Here is a 20245-nt window from a genome sequence, read left to right as displayed (position 1 = left end):
CACATGTCTCAATGAATTTACCCAAATGGGCCACTGGTGGTGTCATGAAATCATTATAAAAAGCCATATCTGCTCACAACCGTTAATATCTCGGCTGTATGGGTCATCAATGGGGTCTTTTCTTATGAATTTTTCGATTTCTCTGTGCAGATTAAATGTAGCAGAACACATTAGGAGTCAAGGATACAAGCTCTGGTAGAGAGTCAGCCGGGACTTGATAGCTCTGCTGGCATTGATACAGGTGGCCCGCACCAAGCTAGGCAGCAGCGTCCCCGTGATGATGGCGCCATTGAACAGAGGCCCGAAGAAAGGAACCTGGGGAAGTAAAGAAAAAAAAAACATGAGACATCAAACGCTCAACAATAATCCAAAGTTAACTCACTCAGCGTTCTGCCCTTGTAAGTAATCTCCCAAAATGTAGGAAAAGGTTCATTAAAATGTGTTTTGTTCTTCTCTTTTTAACCGTTTCTCCATCTGTTTAGGGCAAGGGTTCAAGTTGAAATTGGATTCTTTCCTAACTTTGCATGACAACCACACATATCTAATGCGAATCAATGTTAGGCAAATGAAATTAAAATGACAATCAATACTAAACAAAGGCCTCATATTGAGCTACCGAACAAACACAAAGGGGCAATATTTATTTCAGTGGCAGCGTGTGAGTGTGTGTGGCTACACGCGTCTGTTCATGCATATTGGAAGGGGGCCCTTAATCACTGAAGCTCAATGGTCGTTGACCTGGAAGTTGACGTGAATGTCAAAGTCTCCAAAAGGTCCTGCTGTCTTCAACTTGGTAGTTCAGCATGTATAATAACCCGACAAATTATACAATAAATGGATTTTAAAGGTCCCATGTCATGCTTTTCCGGTTATTACCCGTCCCCTTGTGTGTTATGTCGCTTTTTCTGCATGTAAACGGTCTGCAAAGTCACAAACCCTCAAAGTACACCCTGTAGCGAGTAAAACTCACAGAAAAGACCTGTCTATGCTGCCCCAGGACCAATTGGTCCAAATGGACCGATCCGTGGAGCTCCTCACACACTCACTCAGCCTTATCTTTTCTCAGGCTGCGAATGTGTGGCGAACTGTGTGGTGAACAGCCTGGCTGTGAGTGTATGTGTGTGCTCAGGCTGAGTTCCGCGGTGTCTCGCAGACCCCACGCAGCAACCAGGAAAATACACCAGTAATCCAGCTCACACTGTCCGCTCCTCAAGCCTCAAAGGGCGGAGCAACGAGCCCCGCCAACACGGCAACCAGACCCCAAGCAGCATTCTCATCTGTTTGTCATTACTTGCGTAATTTCCTGGTTGCTAACAAACGCCATTGTAACACATAAACACTGATGTTCTGCTGTAACGGTGGTGGACTCATCAGAACAGAGTGGGCGAGCTGACCAATCAGAGCACAGTGGGCTCATAGGGAGGGAGAGGGGGCCGGAGCTCCAACAAGGCGTTTAGGACAGAGAGTGAATACACATACTCATACAGAGATGCTGTATGAGAAAACCAATGTGAGTTTGGAAAATTGAACAATGTAAATCTATTCTAGTAGACCTCAACAATGGAATTATAAATCAGTAGAAATGGCCATGTCATGGGACCTTTAACATGAAAGTACACAGACCAATTAACCTAATAATCACATGTAAGAAGACTTGGGTGACATTGGATAAACGAAAATCAGAAACCTGAGTAGATTACTTTAAAGTTTCTTGGAGTCGGGGGCAGTTTAAGTGAGAGAATTTTAGATAACTTTTACCGGGTTGCATGGGGTCACGGTTGGGGGGCAGATCAGTGGCTTTTCGCCCTCCTGTGCTCTGGCTGCAGAGACCCTCTACTGAGAATATGTTTTCATTTGTGAACTATCTGCGATCATTGAAGAACTTAACACACACTTTTCTTTGTGTATTATTTATTAATCTAACAGTTGCTCACAGTTCTTAATAAATGCAGATTTGTACTATTTAGATCAATTTGATTAGTACAGAGATTTCTTATTGGCAGTAAAGAAAGAGATATGCAAAAGAGTTAAAAACTGACAAATATTTGAGAGGAAAAAATTAAATATTTAACAGAAAATTCTCAAGATTGTTGGGCTATGACTGTCGAAACCAAGCCCCAAGGAAGTGCCCTGGACGGTAAAGCAAATGTTGGTAGTGGCCACAGGGCGGTACTACAAGATCTGTGTCCAAAAATACTTTTTCCTGTTGGCCAAAATTGGGAAAGAAATGTCTGTAAATCAGCAGATACTTTTTAAAAAAACTAAATCAACCTCCTAGTACGAACACTTGTATAGCCCTTAATTAAATCAATAGGTTCTAAAAGTTGTAAAATGCGCAAAAAAATTAATCAAGAGTTATTTTCTCTCTCCATTCATTTGGTTGAGCCGAGAGTGGGACACCAGAGGCGGAGCTTAAGCAAAATGCAAGCGTGCACTCTCTATGGGCCCGGATACTTTCAGGCAGGCGAGCCAGTTATTGTATTGGTCCTAAAGTGCTACCAATGTTTAATAATTAGCAGTTCCTCTGGAGCTGGTATACTGTCATTATAAAGCTAAAATGTTATTTCTTACATTAGGTCACGGATCTCTGAAATCGTAGAAAATGTTGTGGATGTATCTGAACATCTGAAGGCAGCCCTTCCCTGAAAGAGACATTTCACTATCCTCTGGAAGGCCACACATCGAGTGCAGTACTTCAGAGTGGTCAAGATGAAAGCTAGGCAGAAAAGAAGTGCAACCATCTCCGAGAGCACATACCCACAGTATGGGTAATAATGCACAGCTGGAGTATGAGGAACTGAGAGCCTTCAGACAGAAACCATAACAGGGAAAAAGGACGGAGAATCTCATGGCAAAGTCTGAGAAGGAAGTGGAGTAGGGACTGTTTAAACTCAGAGCCTGGAAATTAGTGCAGTGATGAAAATAGCCAGAGCGCTCTTTAGCTTTTTGTGCTTGGCACTTTGTCCTGTTAGTATAAAAGGAAAATAAGCATTTTTAAAAAATGTAAAAAAGTAATTTCCCATTTCCAATGACCCTTAATAAAATCTGCAGTGGTTTACATGTACCTGTGGTTTCTTCATGATCTGGATGAAATACATGTGGTTCTTCATGGGGTAGATGATGATCAGCACGTCTCCAAAGTCAGTCGGGATGATGCCACGCCGGTAGTCTCTGCTGTGCTCCGACCACACAATGTGCACCTCGTCGTTTCCCAGGTGACGTAGCTGCCAACAAACAAAATCAGTCTAATCAAGTACCTGGCAAGTACACGTAATTTTCATCCCTAAGGTGGTGATGACAGGAACACACATTTAGCGAGATTTAGAGCATGTCACCGGGCTCAGCCAGCAAGTAGCTCGGGGCAACACCTCGTAAAGGGTGAGGAGTGCAATGAGATATAAGGGGTGTGTAGAAGGGGATAATAAAACACAATTCACTGCTGACAGATCAGCAAATGTGCCATTACTGGCTTTTATCACTGTATACAGAAATATATTATTTAATGCGTTATTCCGATATAAGCACTTTTGTTGGATCTTAAAGATAAAGCATAATTGCAGCAGGTGTGGAAGGTGACTATGAAAACAATGGTTTAAGTAGGAGTCTTAGATTCGCCTCTTTTTATAGCTTTTTTCATTACAAATTTAAATTGCGAACACAAAATTGAGCATTTCAAAAGCGAATCATTCAAATCCAATTGACTTTCCCCCATCAGAGATTAAATTGCTTCCCATTTCCACTCTATTCACGAACCCAAATGAAACTGGGCAGGAGAAGAACGTATGCTTAAATGACAGGAAATTGACTGATGCTAGATTGAAATAGGTAAACAGCTTTCCTCTTTCCCAAAGTTAAATAGAGGGACACAGCCTCATTATGTTCTCTGACAAGTGTGGATCACTTATTAGCTGGTAGCCCAGTGATGTTTTCTGGGGGAGGGATCATAGACACTGAAAAGTGAGCCTCTGTTCAGAAGAAAACATCTGCCAATGTACTGTGGGCCTAATGAGCCATTAAGAAACATGCCCTCGCCACCAAAAATGCAATTAGCACATTCTATTATAAACCCTTAATTATGGTAATACGGTAATCTTAAACAAATCCACGGCATGCTGATTACTGGAGCTCGCCAGTTCAGTCTGTCTGTCCAAGGATCAGCAGGTACCAACCAGGTCAGTCACTGGGACAATTTCAGAGAAAATGTTGAATATGCATTTGCCGCAGACAATTAACACTGGGATGTTAATTTGGGTTAAGATATTAGCATTTGGATGAGCTTAATCACAAGTTTAATGAGGATGCTTATGCTCTAGTCAATCATCTGCTGCACCAACCTATTTACTCCCTTGTTAATCACATCCAAATGTTTGAGACTTCTTTTATAAAAATGTGATTCAAGCCAAAGGCTCTTGTCCAATTAGCCCTTTTTGACCTTCCACTCAGCCAATGGGCTTGACACACATGGAGACAGCAGACCAGAGGACCCCAGAACACAAGAGGCTCCTTATAAAAACAACCTGCAGCAGCCCAGTTAAGCTGCGGTGCCTGGGGGTGAATGTGATAGCTAAGGCACTTGTCTATTTCCCACACACACACACACACACACACACACACACACACACACACACACACACACACACACACACACACACACACACACACACACACACACACAGCAATCTCATGGAGCCTCCCATTTGAGGAAACTTTTCCAGAGAAGACCATAACAAACACACCCGCTCATGTCACAGAACACACACACACACACACACACCATGGCCTGACCCCAACCCTGCAGGTCGCTTCTCTAACCGCATTACTGAAGCCAGCTGCCACTGCTGCAGCCTGCACTGCCCCAAAACCCACAATTGGATTGAGGAATTCATGGTCTTCCCTCTTTTCTTTTTGGTTTGGCTGGGTTTTTTTTTTCTCCCCTCAACGTTCTTCAAACAGACAATCTGCCCAGCGAGAGCTCCCCCTTCCGTCACTCCCACACAGTATGCCTCTATGGTTGCAGGCAGTAAAGCGAGTGACTGCTGGACTAAAAGTGTTATTTTTAAATTGACAGGGAAACATGGTACTTGGACACAGACTAAGCGCTTTTCTCAATCCAATTCTTCGTACCACTTCCTCTTCTCCCTGCCATCTCTTTCCCTGACACATCCATACAAGCACCCAGCCTGCCAATTTCTGTGCAGCCTGTAGAGATCTTTGCAAGGTGAGCTTGAGCAATTACAGAAGTTCCCTGTAAAATGAATGGAAGAAGAGTGGTAGCACACTCCGCTCTGGGCCCGGCCGCCCCTGCAGCACCTCACTCTGGCCAAAGTCAAAATCTTTGCTCACTAATTTTTTGCGGTCACCAAGCACAGATTCAGGATGGTTTAGTAATGAGTAGGGGGTCATTGGTGAAACAGAGAGGGGGAAGGTCTGTGGAGGACTATAGGGGGGTTGGACATGAGGAGAGCCTGATGAATTTCCCTTCTCAGCAGGGTACTGTATGAGAAGATTGGCAGCACGGGCAGGGGCCTTGCGGCTCATTTCTTCGTGCTAACTGCTACTGGTGCACTACAGCTCAGAATCCCACTGCAGAACCCAATCGATCGCTCCTGTGGCGGCAGCAGGAATTGGATAAAAGGATCCTGCCGGCATCCGGCCGGCGCCTGCCCTAGCAGAGAGAGCTAATGGCTGAATCCAGGCCCTGGTCACAGCACACAGGGAGGGGGGCAGGGGCTAGCAGAATCATAGTCATTACCGCAGCGGCACATGCCCTCTCTTCACTCACGCGCCTGCGACTCTCTACTCCTCAGGCCTGCCTGGCCAGGGTCACTAATCAATGCCCGCACTCTGGAGTCACACCTCCTGATCACAGCTTAACACAGAGCTGAAGGCTACAACAACATACTGCTATGGGCAGGCCGGCCTGTGTAGCCATTTCACTGCATCATTTTCTCCTTTTTCTCTACATACTCTTGGCTTGAGGAGTGCAAAAATGACAATGATCAAACATCAAACAATGATATAATACATTAATCCAAATGTCACAGACAGGAAGGAACTGTCAACGTTTATCATTACATAGGATAAAAAAAGATAATCAACACAAACAAGATTTTTGTTTTACCTTTTTGGTAAGGCAGTCAGAGTCAGATGGCATGCGAGTGGAGACGTGGAAGATGGTTTCCACGGTGGAAGTAGCATAATAAGGAGCCGTTAGACCCGTACTGCCATTCCTCTGGAGGCCTCCCATGAAGCCGCAGTGTGTGGCCAGGTCCACCTGAGGGACACATGCACAATTGAGTGTGAGTGTGTGCATATTTAGGCAGTATGTGTGGATACATAAGATGTGTTGATTTGAGGGTGTGGTTTTTGGCACCTCCCATCCCAGTCCTGACACAAAGTCCTCGTAGGCCTGGCTGCCCGCGCTGTTAGACAGGATGGAGCACTTGTCCTCTTGGCCCTCTCCAATGTAGAACACAGCGATCTTGTGTGTTTCTCGACTACAAAACAAAACATGGATTTTAAAAGTACAACCACAACACAGCAGACATTTTTTAACAGAACTTAAAAAGCTTCTCACTCCAGTGGCCACCTCAGATGATTGATACTTTGTAAATCAAAACACTTGCTTATGGAGGTAAATTGTGTGTAAGTCTAATTGAGTTGTACAAAATCAGGAGAGCAGAATGAGCATTTTTTTTTTCACTATCTCTACAGCTCTAACCTGATTTTTTAAAAGGATGGCAGCAAAGGCCCCCTTTCCCTACTTTCCCTGTTGCCATGGCAGTACATCATGCTGGGGTAGATTTAGGGCACTTTGCATGCTTGCGCACAGGTTGTTATTGCCCAACCAAGGCTGGCCATCTGGGAGAATAAAGTCCAGTCCTGAGGGAAATCTTTAATAAGCTCCTGTCATCAGCAAAGTGTGGTGTACTTAATGATCAGTCTAAGAAAGACAGAGTTATTGTGGGAGACTTCCAGGGCTGTGATCAACAGGAGATGGTACAAATTAGAAAGATCTTTGGGGAGGAAGGGAGGGAGTGAAGGGAAGGGAAGGGAAAATATATTCAGCTTGGAGCAACTGTATGATGTATCATTTCAGTTAATTTCTAACAGGTTTACCGTACTGTATCATGATTAGCAGAAGTATATGAATACAAACAGAATATATATTATGTCAGATTAAATGTAAAAAGGTATTACCATTGCCTGGAATCCAAGTTCTTCAATTCCCTTAAAAGTTTGGAGTTTTTCTTCAGCAAATGGAAACTTTTCCTGTTTGACAAAATAAGTCTTGATTACATTTTCAATTCTGAATATAAAAAGCATGGTAGCAACAATTAACCACTGTTGGAAAAAGGGTTTAATCTACTCGAAAATTGAGAAAAATAGTGGAGTTTTGTTTTGCAGACAAGATTAACAGAGGTGAAAAAAAAGGCACAGGTGCGAACAGCAATCTCCTTCTTGCTGTAGGCACGTTGCACGGTCACCATTAAGAGGTGTAAGCTTTTAATTTACGGGAAAGCACGTCAAAGATGTGGCTCTGCGAGGTGGACCTTAGTGAGAACAGCTGGGCACCTTTACCCTGTGGAGAGGAGATTAAGTCTCTCTAGACTCCGCAGTGCTTTTAACTGTGCTCTTCCTCTCTTTGAGTAACGAGCCAGCAGCTGAGTTACTTAAGGGAAGTAGTCCAACTAGTTAAGGAGGAAGGAAGTAAGTCTGGCTGGTACTGCTTGAATTTAAGATGAGAGCAGAGAGAATGCTAAAGAATTACATCAAAACAAATAATCAACAGGCTATAGAATAACTTCTCAGAACCCTGATTCTTGTTTGCGTCTTTCTTCTTCTACAGTGCAAACCAGGTAGCTAGTTTCGGTTTGTAGCGTACCTGCGGTCCCAAGAGTTCATGCCAAGGTCATTGAGCAGCAGCCGGCAGAAGTAGAAAGGAGCTTTTGGTTCCTGGTGTGACGGTTCACTCTGGCAGGCAGCCTTAAAGCTCAAGTCAGCATCCCACCTCCTCACCTGTTCATCCTCCTGCTGCATCTGACGCAAGATTGCCTCCATGATGGCGCTCTCTTGCTCTAAGTTCATGCCATGCGGGGAGGGGGCTGGCTGGTTTAGCCTGAGCTGTGGTACGGGGAGGCATTCTGGGCTGCTGTGGCCCAGGTCCTCCAAAAGCGTGTCCAATATATCCAACCCTTCCTCCTCGTAGCAGTCTGACAGCGAGTCGGAGACTGAGCAATGGTTTTTGTACGGTCCATTTGTTGGAGAGTCAGGCTGGTTTCTGCTGTGAGGGTCATGAGAGGTGGTGGAAAGAGGGCGATCAACTGCATCAAAAACGCCTGCGTCATCACAGTCGTCATGGTTGGTGCAGTAGAGGATTGCGCCATCCCACGAGTACTTCCCCGAGATGTCGCGGACGATCACACGTACTTGGGAGGAACATTTGGGGGGCTGTCCGACGGCGGGGGTCTCTGCGGGGATCTGCAGGTAGGACACCAGCGTGCTGTCGTTGAACACAAACAGCTGGAGGTTTGGGCTTTTGAAAACCTCGGAGGACAGCTCGGACGACTCCACATACGGGTTGTCGTGGTTCTCGCTCACGAGGCTGTGGAGAAGGGCCGGGCCGCCGCTCAGCGGGTGGTGGCCCAGATGGTTCACCAGGTGGGTCATGACCATCCGTGCTGTCAGGGGAATCAGCTCCATGTTCCGACGACGCTTTTCTGGGGGGGAAATTATGGCAGGAAGATACATATACTTAGACAGTCTCTGAAGGAAAACACACTTTTTAAAAATGTTTTGAAATTGTAAAACATGGTAAACGGCTTTAGCTGACTATGAATATTTCACATCAAAAATATGTATACCAACAGTGATGCTAATTTGTGACAGAAGCATTACTGGTTTAATAAAAAGTTTGAATAGATTGACGCAGGTAGAGGTAAACCAACTACCGGGGTCATATTTGCCCAGAATAATTGAATAGCCTAATTATGCAGCACATTAATCACAGCTTTCTTATTGTGAAAGGTAAGAACAACAGGAAAGGAAATGCTATATGCTACCTTTGTCAAAGTTGACAAGGGTAATAAAATGAGCTGTCATCATTTGGTTAATGCCTTTATTCGGAATGTAAAAGCAACATTTTTTTTTTTCTCCTTCTGCAGCACCTCTTTTCACCCTCTGTCTCAGGGGTTCCCAACCTTTTTTCCCAAGACCCCCCCCAAATGACTCGTGTTGGAAGTTGCGCCCCCCCCACACACACAAGGGGGGGAGGGGAGGGGCGCAACAGCGGTAATTAAAGTTTCAAAGTCTCAAAAATGCTACAACTACTGTCACAAACTGGATGAATGTGATGTATCTTGTTAAAGGAGGATGAAAGCGTAATTAAGGAGCACTATTGGAGTGACTTTGATGGTTATTGGACTCAGGATTCATTCATTTGGATTCCCGCTGTATGAAGAAATTAAAGGACGGCGCGGAAGTGGAAACAATTCACAAAGGGATTAAACTGTTTAAAACTTTTTTTTTTTTTTTGCCGATGTGTTTATGTGGATTTAAAAGTCGTAAATAATCTACAAAATGGTGGAGACCGATCTGATCGGAGCGCCCCCCAGGTTGGGAACCACTGCTCTGTCTGAAACCAGAGCCCAGTCTGCTCTGATTGGTTAGCTGGCCGGCTCTATTGGTATACTGCTTATACATGTCCCGCCCCTTAGCCTATCACGTACAATGTGTTGGAGCTTTATCCAATATAGGCGCATGTGTTACATAGTGATGTCACTATGTTACGGATGTTAACAATGGAGTCCAATGGAGGCGTTTTAGGCGGGGGGAAGGGTGTGGTGTATGTAGAAGAAACACTTTGGGACCTAGCTTTAGCAGACGATTTACATGCACAACATATATAACACACTACAGGAAAGGGACCGTTTAAAGTAGTAATGACAACACACTGAGAAACAATTGGCGCACTAATTGAATCGCCTGAAAAAAACAGCGTTAAGGCCTATTAAGTAATCAAACGCACACTTTGCTAACCGTATCCCAAAAGCCCCATGTTTGTGAGTAGACAAGCGATCATCTCAGTTAGCTCATTTTTATACAAAGCCAAATCTCATTTATGATTACTAATAGGTGTACTTTATTCATTTCTCACAAAAGCTTGGCCGGCACACCTCTAAGTAGGTCTCTAATCAAAAGAGACAACTTTGAAAAGCCCATTGAGTCTTCTTAGAATGGACAAGCGTTGAGACTGGCAGAGTGCTAATAAGAACCACCATCTTTGCAGGCTGCTAAAAAGGACACTACTTAGTGAATTGCATTTATGTAAATGCACAGGTTTTTAGTCCCAAGTGAAAGGCATGCGGTGCTTTATTCTGCAGTGATGTGGGAAAAAACAAGGAGATGCACTCTTACATTGTGACAGTGCTATCAATACCATCATCCCCCATCAAAGTGGAGAAAGCTCTTTAGAAAGCAGGCCAAGCTGCATTAGAGATGCACTAGCCCTTTGATGTGACTTGATCAATATGAGGTGGGGACATGAATATAACCAGGCCGGCTCTCTTTGGTTTGCCCCTTTGAAAGTGTTTTGTTATTTCTACTAAGAACACGGGCACCAGAAACAGAGAGGTGTGGTGAAATGTTTCAGGCAAAAGCTCCTGTTCAAATTTCTTACATTGTTTCAGTACACTGCATTTTGTATTTGGGCTCCAAGGACTTTTCAGAAGTTAAGGACATGGGGCAGAGAGGAATATATTGCCTAATGGAATCACAAGGTCACAAAAAAAGAAGAAAAAACCCCATAATGGGTCTTCTCTCTAGGGCTGAGTACTAATGCGAACATTCCTTTCCCTGTGATGGTTGATTTCCTTTTCATACTTTTAATAAGATATTGACATTTAATGGAGAGGCTCCAAATGGATGGGCTTTTCAGAGTTTGCTTTTCAGTCTAATCCTTTTTTTGGGGATATTTTTTCTGTGGTCTGTGGTCAGAAGCACAGGAACGGAAATGAAGAAGTGTGTCCCAAAATTGACCGGAGATAGTCCTCTAAGCAGTGATGTGACAGATATCAGACACACACACAAATGCACACATCCTATACAACCAAAAAATGGCCATTGCCGTTTTATCTGCCAGCCGTGTGCAATCTCGTGCACAGCGCGGGGTAAAAAGGGGGAATCAGTAAGGCTCCATTTCCTTACCCTCAGCGACTGTGAGCAGGTTGCCGAAGTCGGAGGAGGTTGTCTGGGAGGGTGGGGGCTCGAAGCTCTTAACCTGACCCAACATGAGGTCATAGTCGGGCGACAGGTCCGACAGACTGAGCAGGTAGTGGCTCTGTTGGGTGTGCAGGGTGGAGCCCGACACACAGCAGTGTAGCACCTGAGGAAGAGCAGGGAAAGGGGTGAGGATTCAGATGAAATGTGCTATCATTTCTAATCCCGTGCAACACGGACAGTTCTGCGTTCTGTCCCCAGAATCAGAACTAAACATGGAGTTCCAAATATCTGGAACAAACTCCCACAAACCTGCAAGTCTGCAACTCTTAATATTTTTTTTATTCAGGTTCTGGCATAAAACATTTTTTTTGTGCTGCTTTTTATTGAACTATTCCTATCTTACACTGCACTGTTACTTTTATGCATGTATTTTATGCTTGTGTTGTTCTATATTACCTTGCTGTGTTCATTTTTTTTTCTCTTTGCTTTTAATTGGCTGTTGTGTGTATCCGCTGCACATTTCCTATTGCTCTTAATATCTTTTTATTTTTGTAAAGCACTTTGAATTGCCTTGTGTTGACAGTGATAGGCGATGACTGAACTTGAACTTCGATATATATATATATAGTGTGTGTGTTTGTGTGTGTGTGTGTGTGTGTGTGTTGTGAGACAATGCACAGTGACACTCCTGCAGGCCTGCTCCAGAGTGACATGATCCAGGAGCATGAAAGGGGAATATAAGGTGCATTTACATCATAAGGCGACGGAAGGAGGGAGTGAGGTAAGGGGGGGGGGGGAAGAGAAAAGAGAGGGGACTTTATTGCCACTAATCCATTTCTCCTGTGATGTGTGAGTGTATCGATCTACATAACAGATGGCAGAGCATCCGTTGGCAGGGCTAGATAAGGCGCACTGGGGCAGTTGATTACAGCCATTGGACAGGTTTACACTGTTTGATTTAATTAAGACTTCATCCCTGTGCTCAGCTCCCACCACAAATATGCACACACACACAAACAGACACACCTGTATACTGTATAATCCGAGTGGAGGTGAGGTGCCGCGTATGAGAGGGTGAAACATATGCCTAATGTATGTAAATGAGGGGGGCCTCTCATTCAGAGTAGAGCAACTTGGGTAAAGCCATGCGAGGGCTAATCCCATTCAGTACACACATACGCTCCATCTTGGCTGAGAGACGCTGTGAGAGGCAGCCTGGCCCTGCCATCTGAAACAGTATTGTGTGGGGCAATGTAGACAGTATGTGGATGATTCTGCCGAACAGACCTCTGGGTGCATGGGGGGGAGGGATTGTGAGGCTTGAGGCTGAAAAGACCTGAACCAAACAGCTGCTACACCAAAGCCCCAAAGAGCTTCCTCTTTGGAGAGGTGGAGAGACAGAAAGGGAGGAGGTTGGTGGTGGTGGTGGGGGGGGGACCCACAGCTGTGCTTGACAACTAAGTGACTGCACTTTCGCGTAGCAACAGTTCCTGGAAAGTAAGGCGCAGTGCTTACTGTAGTTGGAGGAGGCACATATGGATGCATGAGTATACGCCTGTGTACACACATACATCCAATCATAAAAACGCAAAGAGAGACATACAGGTGTGCACGTGGACAAATGGACCTGTTCTTTCTTTCTTTCCCTCACATAAATACACACACTCACACACAGAGACGCGTAGTGCAGCTGGCTGCCGGGGAAGCGAAAAGAGCAGATGGAGAAGCTAGAGCAGATCTCCAATGAGCTCTAATGCAATGTTGCTTTTTACATCGATCTGCATGCTGTTAAAAACTTTTTCTCACTTCATCTCAGAACCAATAGCCTGACAACCTTTTCATTAGCTGGGTCCCATTCTTGTGCTTGATGTGTTTGGTATTTAACAAGGTTTTTTATTTTCTTTATCTGAAATTGTAATTAAAGGAAGGTGAAGCATGAAAAGCCCTCCCTGCTACCTTCTCAGTGACACTAGCCAGTGATGCAATAAAAGGGAGATGTTTCCAATTAGGGAAGCTATTCTCCGCTCGCTGTAGAGAATAATCAGCAGCCGAGGTATCTGCGAAGAAGTATAGATTTCAGTCCTGACATTGCATTAATATTGTCACACCTTGCGATGCCCTTGCCTAATATATTATTTCCAATGAAACCCAGAGGGGCCATTGTCTTTTGTTTAGCTGATAGACAACCAATCACGCCTAATTGTCTTTGCTTTCATAGCAGCTGCAGTCGCTCTCATATTAAGACATATTCCATTCAAATCTCCAGGACAAGCGTTTATAGCCCGAGCTTATCAACTGGACAATGGGTCCTGTTTGAATAATTGGACCGTTTCTTATCAGGGGTGACATCCTTACAAAGATCTGCCGTTGACCGCATCTGCCCAGACAGGAGGGAATGAATAATACCTCCTTCATTTGTGCCTGAAGCTTGGCCCTCTTCCTCAGGGTCAGACTATAAAATACAAGGCTAGTGGGAGAGATACACTAGAGTAACTAGAGTGGGTACTGCATATTTTTAAATTCATAATATAATTTATATTTGTAAATGCAGTATGCTACTACAAAGCAAGTTGTAAGGGTTTCCTGCATATGATAAATGGACAGTCGGCTATGGCGGTTTCTCTTATGCTGTGCCACTATGATGTTAAATGAGGCATAGTCATGAGGTCACGGTGGAGGTGAGTCTTTGTGGGTAATAGAGGGGGGGGGGGTCGAAGCTGGAGTTATTGTGTTTGCGGATGAAGACTATGTATTATTCAGAAGTTATCGGAAATCAGCAAGAAGCTAAAGTGGCCGTTCTTAAAAAGAAAAATGTTGCCCCCCCCCAGCTGCCAGGGAGGCTACCCACCCTGTAGATATAGTCCAGCAGGGGGGCCTTATGGGATGTGCGGTCCTCCGGAGAAGGCATGGTGATGGGTTCCAGCAGCAGACTCAAGGGAACAGCCATGCACCAGTCCAACAGGCAGAGCAGCAGGGACACCATCAACTGAGGAAGTGAGAAACACATGTTGGTCATCAAATAAAACAAAAACAAGTGTATATAGCAAAAAAGGAGCTGTGCCGTTCCTGAGAAACATTAAAGTGCACCTATCATGCTATTTTTAGGCAATAGCATATTTCTCAGATATATAAAAATATATAAAAAACATGTCTATGACATTTTTTGCTCAAAATAACAAACAACAAATTTATAAAAAAAAGAAAAGGAGGGGGCTGAGCTCATGCGGGAGATGCTACCGGCAGATACTGCGTTGATGAAATGCCATATCATGGTTTATCAAGGATTATTTCTGAAACAGTATGGAGCTCAAAGGCTCTCTCTTGCCGGTTATACCACAAGGTGAGTTCTTTTTTATTTCCTGCTTCTTCACACACATGCTCTGTGCAGTACAGGTTAGCTCTGAGTGTTAGCGATGCTAATGTAAACATGCACCGACCATATTACATCCAAAACAGTTGGGCATTGTTTCTGATAGCAATGTTTCTGATAGGGCCGTGAGTATAAAGCCAGCCTTCATTTCCGATATTACGTCATATCGGACGCAAATCTGGATCAGCTCCATTGTAGCCTCGTTTTTAGAGATTTGGGTACGGAGGAAAAGAGAGAGGGTTTTATTTTCTGACGCTGCGTGAGTTCCCAGACACACCGGGGACACATATTTATGTACAAAAGACATCAAAGAGTGCATTTAGCATGATGGTCCCCTTTAAGCAAATAGAGGAGAGCGGCAAAAAAAAAATACAGAGCTAGACAGATATAAAGAAACATTCCTCTGCAAATGCTCCATTCCAACATGATTGATCAAGGGCCTTTAGAACTCAGCCGTGTCCCCTCCTTTCAAACATGTACCTTTTTGTCTGCTTCCACTGTTGAGTGCTCCGCGCTCGGCAACAAAAAGGCTATTGTGGCCACAAAGATCTGTGTTGGGACAAAACAAGGAGGAAGATAATTGGATGACACACTCCTATTCATTAGCTGAGTCAGGGCTGTGTGCTCAAATGGATGTGAAGCCAAGGGAGGTGGAGTATGCATATTTGTTAGTAAGACTTTTGAATCCTAAGTGACTTGATAGGAATTTCTTACTTATGAATATATGTTCTCAGAGACCTCTAATGGCTACTGACAAAACACTGTGTGTGTGTGTGTGTGTGTGTGTGTGTGTGTGTGTGTGTGTGTGTGTGTGTGTGTGTGTGTGTGTGTGTGTACCTCAATGATTTTCTTAGGTAGAGTGGGCTCCAGCCTCTGGAGATGTTCCCAGTGAGAGATGAGCAGCTGGAACACGTCACAGGCCACTTGAGCCACTGCTTTGTTTCCAAACTGCACGAACAAACAAGTAAAGGACGGGACACAAACAGTTCAACGATGCATAGCTTATTTTATAATAAGCTGCATTAACATACGGAACATTTTAGACATTTAACAAATATTTTAATGCTATACATGTACATTCTGGGGCTAGGGGAACGCTTGCTATTGCATCTGCCTTGACATTTTTGCTCTGGCACTATATACATTCAAAATATATCATAGATTTCAATCAGATGTTCTTCTAAGGCATTGTGTTCTTAATTGGTGCTAGCTGGTCCCTAATTTCTCAATCTAAGCTATTTGAAAAAGCATTGAATCAAGCATATAAGTAAGCATCAAGTGTCTGTTTAAACTGTCCAAATAAACACATACTAAATAGGAACACTGGAGCCTTTTACAATGTTCATACTCTGTGAGATCAGATTCAAATCATCTAAACTGAAAAATGAATGTCAAAATTCACAAAATGCTTAAATGTGATTGGCAAGTTCAAGTAGGATTCATTTTTAGAACTAGGATACAGATGGACCAATATTTCTATGCCTGAAATGCTGATTCCACACTGTAACTTAAACAATCAAAGTTAGTAAATATTTGTTATGAAGTCTCTGATGTTGATGCTGTCTAAACATGCAGGAAAAAAAACATGTATTGACATATTTGAGAACTTTATATTTACACATAAGCACAACATTAAGGAGGCTCTATTATGCTATGTGTTTATCTCCTGTAGTGTGTTATAAAGGTTTTAATGCATGTAAATGGTCTTTAAAGGCTAAAATCCCAAAGTTTCCTCCCTCCCTTCGCTCCCAGACCAAAGGTTGGAAACAGGGAACATGGCTGGTTGAAAAAGGGAACAAGTTCTAGGCACAAGCTGAGCATGACAACAATCTGAGTAATAGCCCTTATGTTTAGTTTTTCACTTACATGCATATACTTAGCATAATTGAATTTCCCCTCCAAACAATGACTTATTTTCTCCTGACTGATTACAGGAAAGAATTGAGTTGTTGACAATTTTCTTTCAAATGTGAATTTCTTTAGTGATTTGAAATTCTTTGTGGAGAAATAGAATTTTCCATTTCTTCCAGCTGAATGCCTTTCAACATGTAACAAGGACAGACAATGTGGGGAGTGCAGAAATGGCCAAACACAAAAAGGGGCCCTGAGAGTTCAGCACCTGCTTTTCGAAAAGAGACTCTCAGTGCCACTCTTCCCCATAGATCCCCCACCCAGCCTATACCCTCTATTTTGGGGCTGGCGGAGTCTGTGTGTCAAGTTGTCCAGGGGAGTGATTACTGCTCCATTAGGGAAGGGGGGGGGGATGCTCGAGCAGGAAGCTGGGAGATGTAGCTGCTTAAATTGGCCCACATCTACTGAGAGCGAGCAGCCTGGAAATTACACCACCGCCCAAAACACTATTCCATGAAGAAGAAAAAAAAAGCGACAAAAAACAACCACCAGTGATTTTCTGCATCTCTTCACTCAGGGAGGAAAGAGGGCTCTTCCAAAAATATGGCCATGAGTCACATCACTGAACATGTTTTATTCTCACACTGTCTGTCCACTCACTATGTTGAAATTGTTCTGCAGTCCTTTTATGTAATCAACTATCATTTCTGATAGAGCTAAACACTACAGTGCTCATGTGGTAAAACGAAACATTTCTGAGATGAAATCATGGCTTCGTGCATCACTTTGTTTAAGACACTGCAGCCGTCAGTGATTTATCCTATTCAGAATTGTTGCCAAAGTTAAAATGGTCAACATTGCGCTTGTTTGTTAGAAAATCAAACTGAACACATAAGTTCCAGGGTATCAAACTGTAAATGAATACATGGTGTGATGTGAACTGACCTTTAGTGTTACGCCCAGCACATTGATGGCGTCTTTAACCTGGTGGTGGATGTTCTTCTGCGTCAGCTCCTCACAAACCCACAGACCCAGAGTGCACACAGCAATGCACCTGAATGACAAAAGATACAGAGAGAAGCAGAGTAAAAAAACGAAACGATTCAACCTCTAAAATCTCCAATTTGTTCTCCGAGGTGATAAGCGGCAACAGCAGGTGTTTTTTGGATTTAGTTCAACCAGCATAGCCTCAACTCCCATTGTGTTACTTGATTTAATAGACACCTCGTAACGAAAATCTTTAGTTATAACTTTAAGGACACAAATTATTTCTTTGTTAAATAGGCTTGAAAATCCCTTTTCTATACTGTTTATAAGATAGATAGATAGATAGATAGATAGATAGATAGACAGACAGACAGATAAATACTTTATTGATCCCAATTTTGGAAATTAATTTGTTTCAGAAGAAGAATCATTGTGTTCAGACATAAAATAAAGATACTTAAAAAGTGGAATAGAGAAATCAACAACTACACATTAAAAGTAAAATGAAAATGAAAACTATTATATCAAATATAAACAATATTAATAGTATACAAATTATGGATTCATAAATTGTTCTAAAAAGTCATAAATAATGTAGTTAGTAGCAGGAATATATGCTTACAGTACAGGAGCATATACATACTTGTATATACATAGTACATAAATACTGTAAGCAAATGCTCTGATTCAATGCACATTATAATAGTAAATATGTATATGTGTGTAAAAACACATCGCCCTCAAACTAACAAAAATAAATAGCCAATGTAATCTAATATAAAATAAGCATTGCCATATTGCCGATCATACCTGGCTCCTTCACAGTGTTCCCTTGTTGCCATCTCTAGGAGGATGTTCACCAGGTAATCCTGAACAGTAAAGAAAACATGCTAAATTGATATATTCTCAAAATACACGTTATTCTATCCATCTACATTATTGGGGTTATTAATTGTGAAGATCGGATATAAGAATCAAACAGTATCATGCTTAACGTTCACATTTTAGGAGACTTGCATGGGACTAATCATTTAGAGTTAGCTGTTATGTCTCTAAATATCATTACCACATATTGAACATTCACCTTGATATCCTCATTTCCTACGATGATGTCATCAGAGCCGGGCACACGCTGCAGCACAGGAATCTGGAGGTAGAGGTTGGGGAAGCACACCAGGGAGCCCAGGATTGTCTGAGCCTCCAGCCTCGGAGCCTGGAAGGGATGGGGGGGGGGCAACCAAAACAGAAGGAAGCAACATATAACTGGAAATCATTGGGAGAAGTCAGAGATAGTCACCATTCTGGACATTTTATCTTATTTGTCTCCCCGACAAAATGAGGTGGTACATTTCTTGGGGGTTGTTTGGAACATTTGGACCTTCATAAGAAGTTCTGGAAGGCTATCGACCGTACCCGCTTTTTTTCCTTCTGTTCTTTGGTCGTGATTGTTCTTTCTGATATTCATTTGGATTGTAAATATATAATCAATACAATATTACAATGTGACTTGTTAGACGCTTTTACCAAAGCGACTTACATCCTCAATACTGAGGGCAAACCCCAGGAGCAATTTGGGGTGAAGTGTCTTGCCCAGGGACACAACAACATGTTGACTGCAGTGGGGTTTGAACCTGTGACCCCCTGGTCCGAACACCAACGCTCAACCCACTGCACCACACGCCTCCAATATACAATATAAAAAGAATAAAACAAAGAAATGCAGTGGCAGCAGTGTAGGCTAATTTCCTTTTGTTTAATATGTATAGTACAATGTCCTTTTCTTATTGTGCCATTAGGCTATTTACTTTCAAAAGATTGAGGAAAACTCAGGATGAATAATATATTTCAATAAAAATAAAAATATGTTCGGTATTCATTTCAGTCAAAGTTGCAAAGTCTTACAAAGAAGAAGAAGGAAAAAGAAGAGAAAAATAGATTTTATCCAATTTATAACTACTGGATTAAAAATAATAATAAAAAATAGACCCATTAGATACAAGAGAGTGAGTGAATCATTGACACATTTATTAAAGACCACCATGTATGAGGAGGAATTCTGGTTTTCTTTTTTTAGTTGGGACATTCCTGAAAACGTTTAAGTAGATATAATATTTAACAACATTTTTAAGGTTGAGTTTGAATCTCATGACAAATGTAGATGTGGAGAGTGTGCGCGTACCTCTGAGGAGTCAGATCGGAGGACGCGGGCAGCGGCAGTGATGAAATCTCCAACGAGCATGGTGAAGCCGGGCAGGCCGAGGAAGAAGAAACGTGGAGAGCAGGCACGGATGATGGTGTTCAAAACGTCCTGATGACATGCATACACAAATACTATTAAGAGGCGGCAGACTATATTTTCCCCGTATGCATTACTATGATAATATCCATCCACCAATGACTCAACATGCTACAGGAATAAACAGCCATCACCCATCTGCAATTTTTTACAGTCAACAGGATTTTGTGAATTTGGTATGAGCACATGTTCTTGTTTGGGTGGGGGAGGGAAGCAGAAATATTTGGCAAATGGGACACCATGTGAGAGGGAGAAAGCTTTTTCCTCCGACAGTTAGGATAAGCATTTTAAATGTGTTGGGGAGAGTAAGGTACTCAACAGCACATGTCTGTAAAGGACAGAAAGAAAAAAAAAAACAGAAAGCGAGGGCAGCAGATGGATCGTTCACAGAGGATAAGAGAAAGAACAAAAGACCTCAACTTTGGTCCGTCCTATGTATATACACACAGGCAAACCTGTAATTAAAGCAGGAAACAAAGTATTGTTCGCCGAGGTACAGGCGGCTCTGTGGCAGATGGGTG

At 42.9% G+C, this 20245-nt stretch overlaps 1 protein-coding gene across 1 annotated transcript in view; it reads right to left on the bottom strand.

The window, feature by feature from the left end:
• LOC104946733 (ral GTPase-activating protein subunit alpha-2-like) overlaps positions 1–19736 on the bottom strand; it is a gene marked incomplete at its 5' end in the record, with an annotated part of 43758 nt that extends 24022 nt beyond the window's left edge. Inside the window, 14 exons of the mRNA XM_010772617.1 lie at positions 188–315; positions 3066–3224; positions 6122–6274; positions 6374–6497; positions 7201–7272; positions 7886–8720; positions 11206–11383; positions 14069–14206; positions 15071–15139; positions 15428–15538; positions 17387–17495; positions 18239–18297; positions 18513–18641; positions 19608–19736. Of these exons, the coding sequence (XP_010770919.1) occupies positions 188–315; positions 3066–3224; positions 6122–6274; positions 6374–6497; positions 7201–7272; positions 7886–8720; positions 11206–11383; positions 14069–14206; positions 15071–15139; positions 15428–15538; positions 17387–17495; positions 18239–18297; positions 18513–18641; positions 19608–19736 (2393 nt within the window). The remainder of the gene's footprint in view (positions 1–187; positions 316–3065; positions 3225–6121; positions 6275–6373; positions 6498–7200; positions 7273–7885; positions 8721–11205; positions 11384–14068; positions 14207–15070; positions 15140–15427; positions 15539–17386; positions 17496–18238; positions 18298–18512; positions 18642–19607) is intronic.
• Positions 19737–20245: the final 509 nt, after the last annotated feature.

Source organism: Notothenia coriiceps, unplaced genomic scaffold, assembly GCF_000735185.1.
Source record: "Notothenia coriiceps isolate Sejong01 unplaced genomic scaffold, NC01 NC01_scaffold00011474, whole genome shotgun sequence".
Taxonomy (NCBI): domain Eukaryota; kingdom Metazoa; phylum Chordata; class Actinopteri; order Perciformes; family Nototheniidae; genus Notothenia; species Notothenia coriiceps.
Note: the sequence above shows the minus strand (reverse complement) of the source record. Positions and strands in the feature narration are given on the sequence as shown.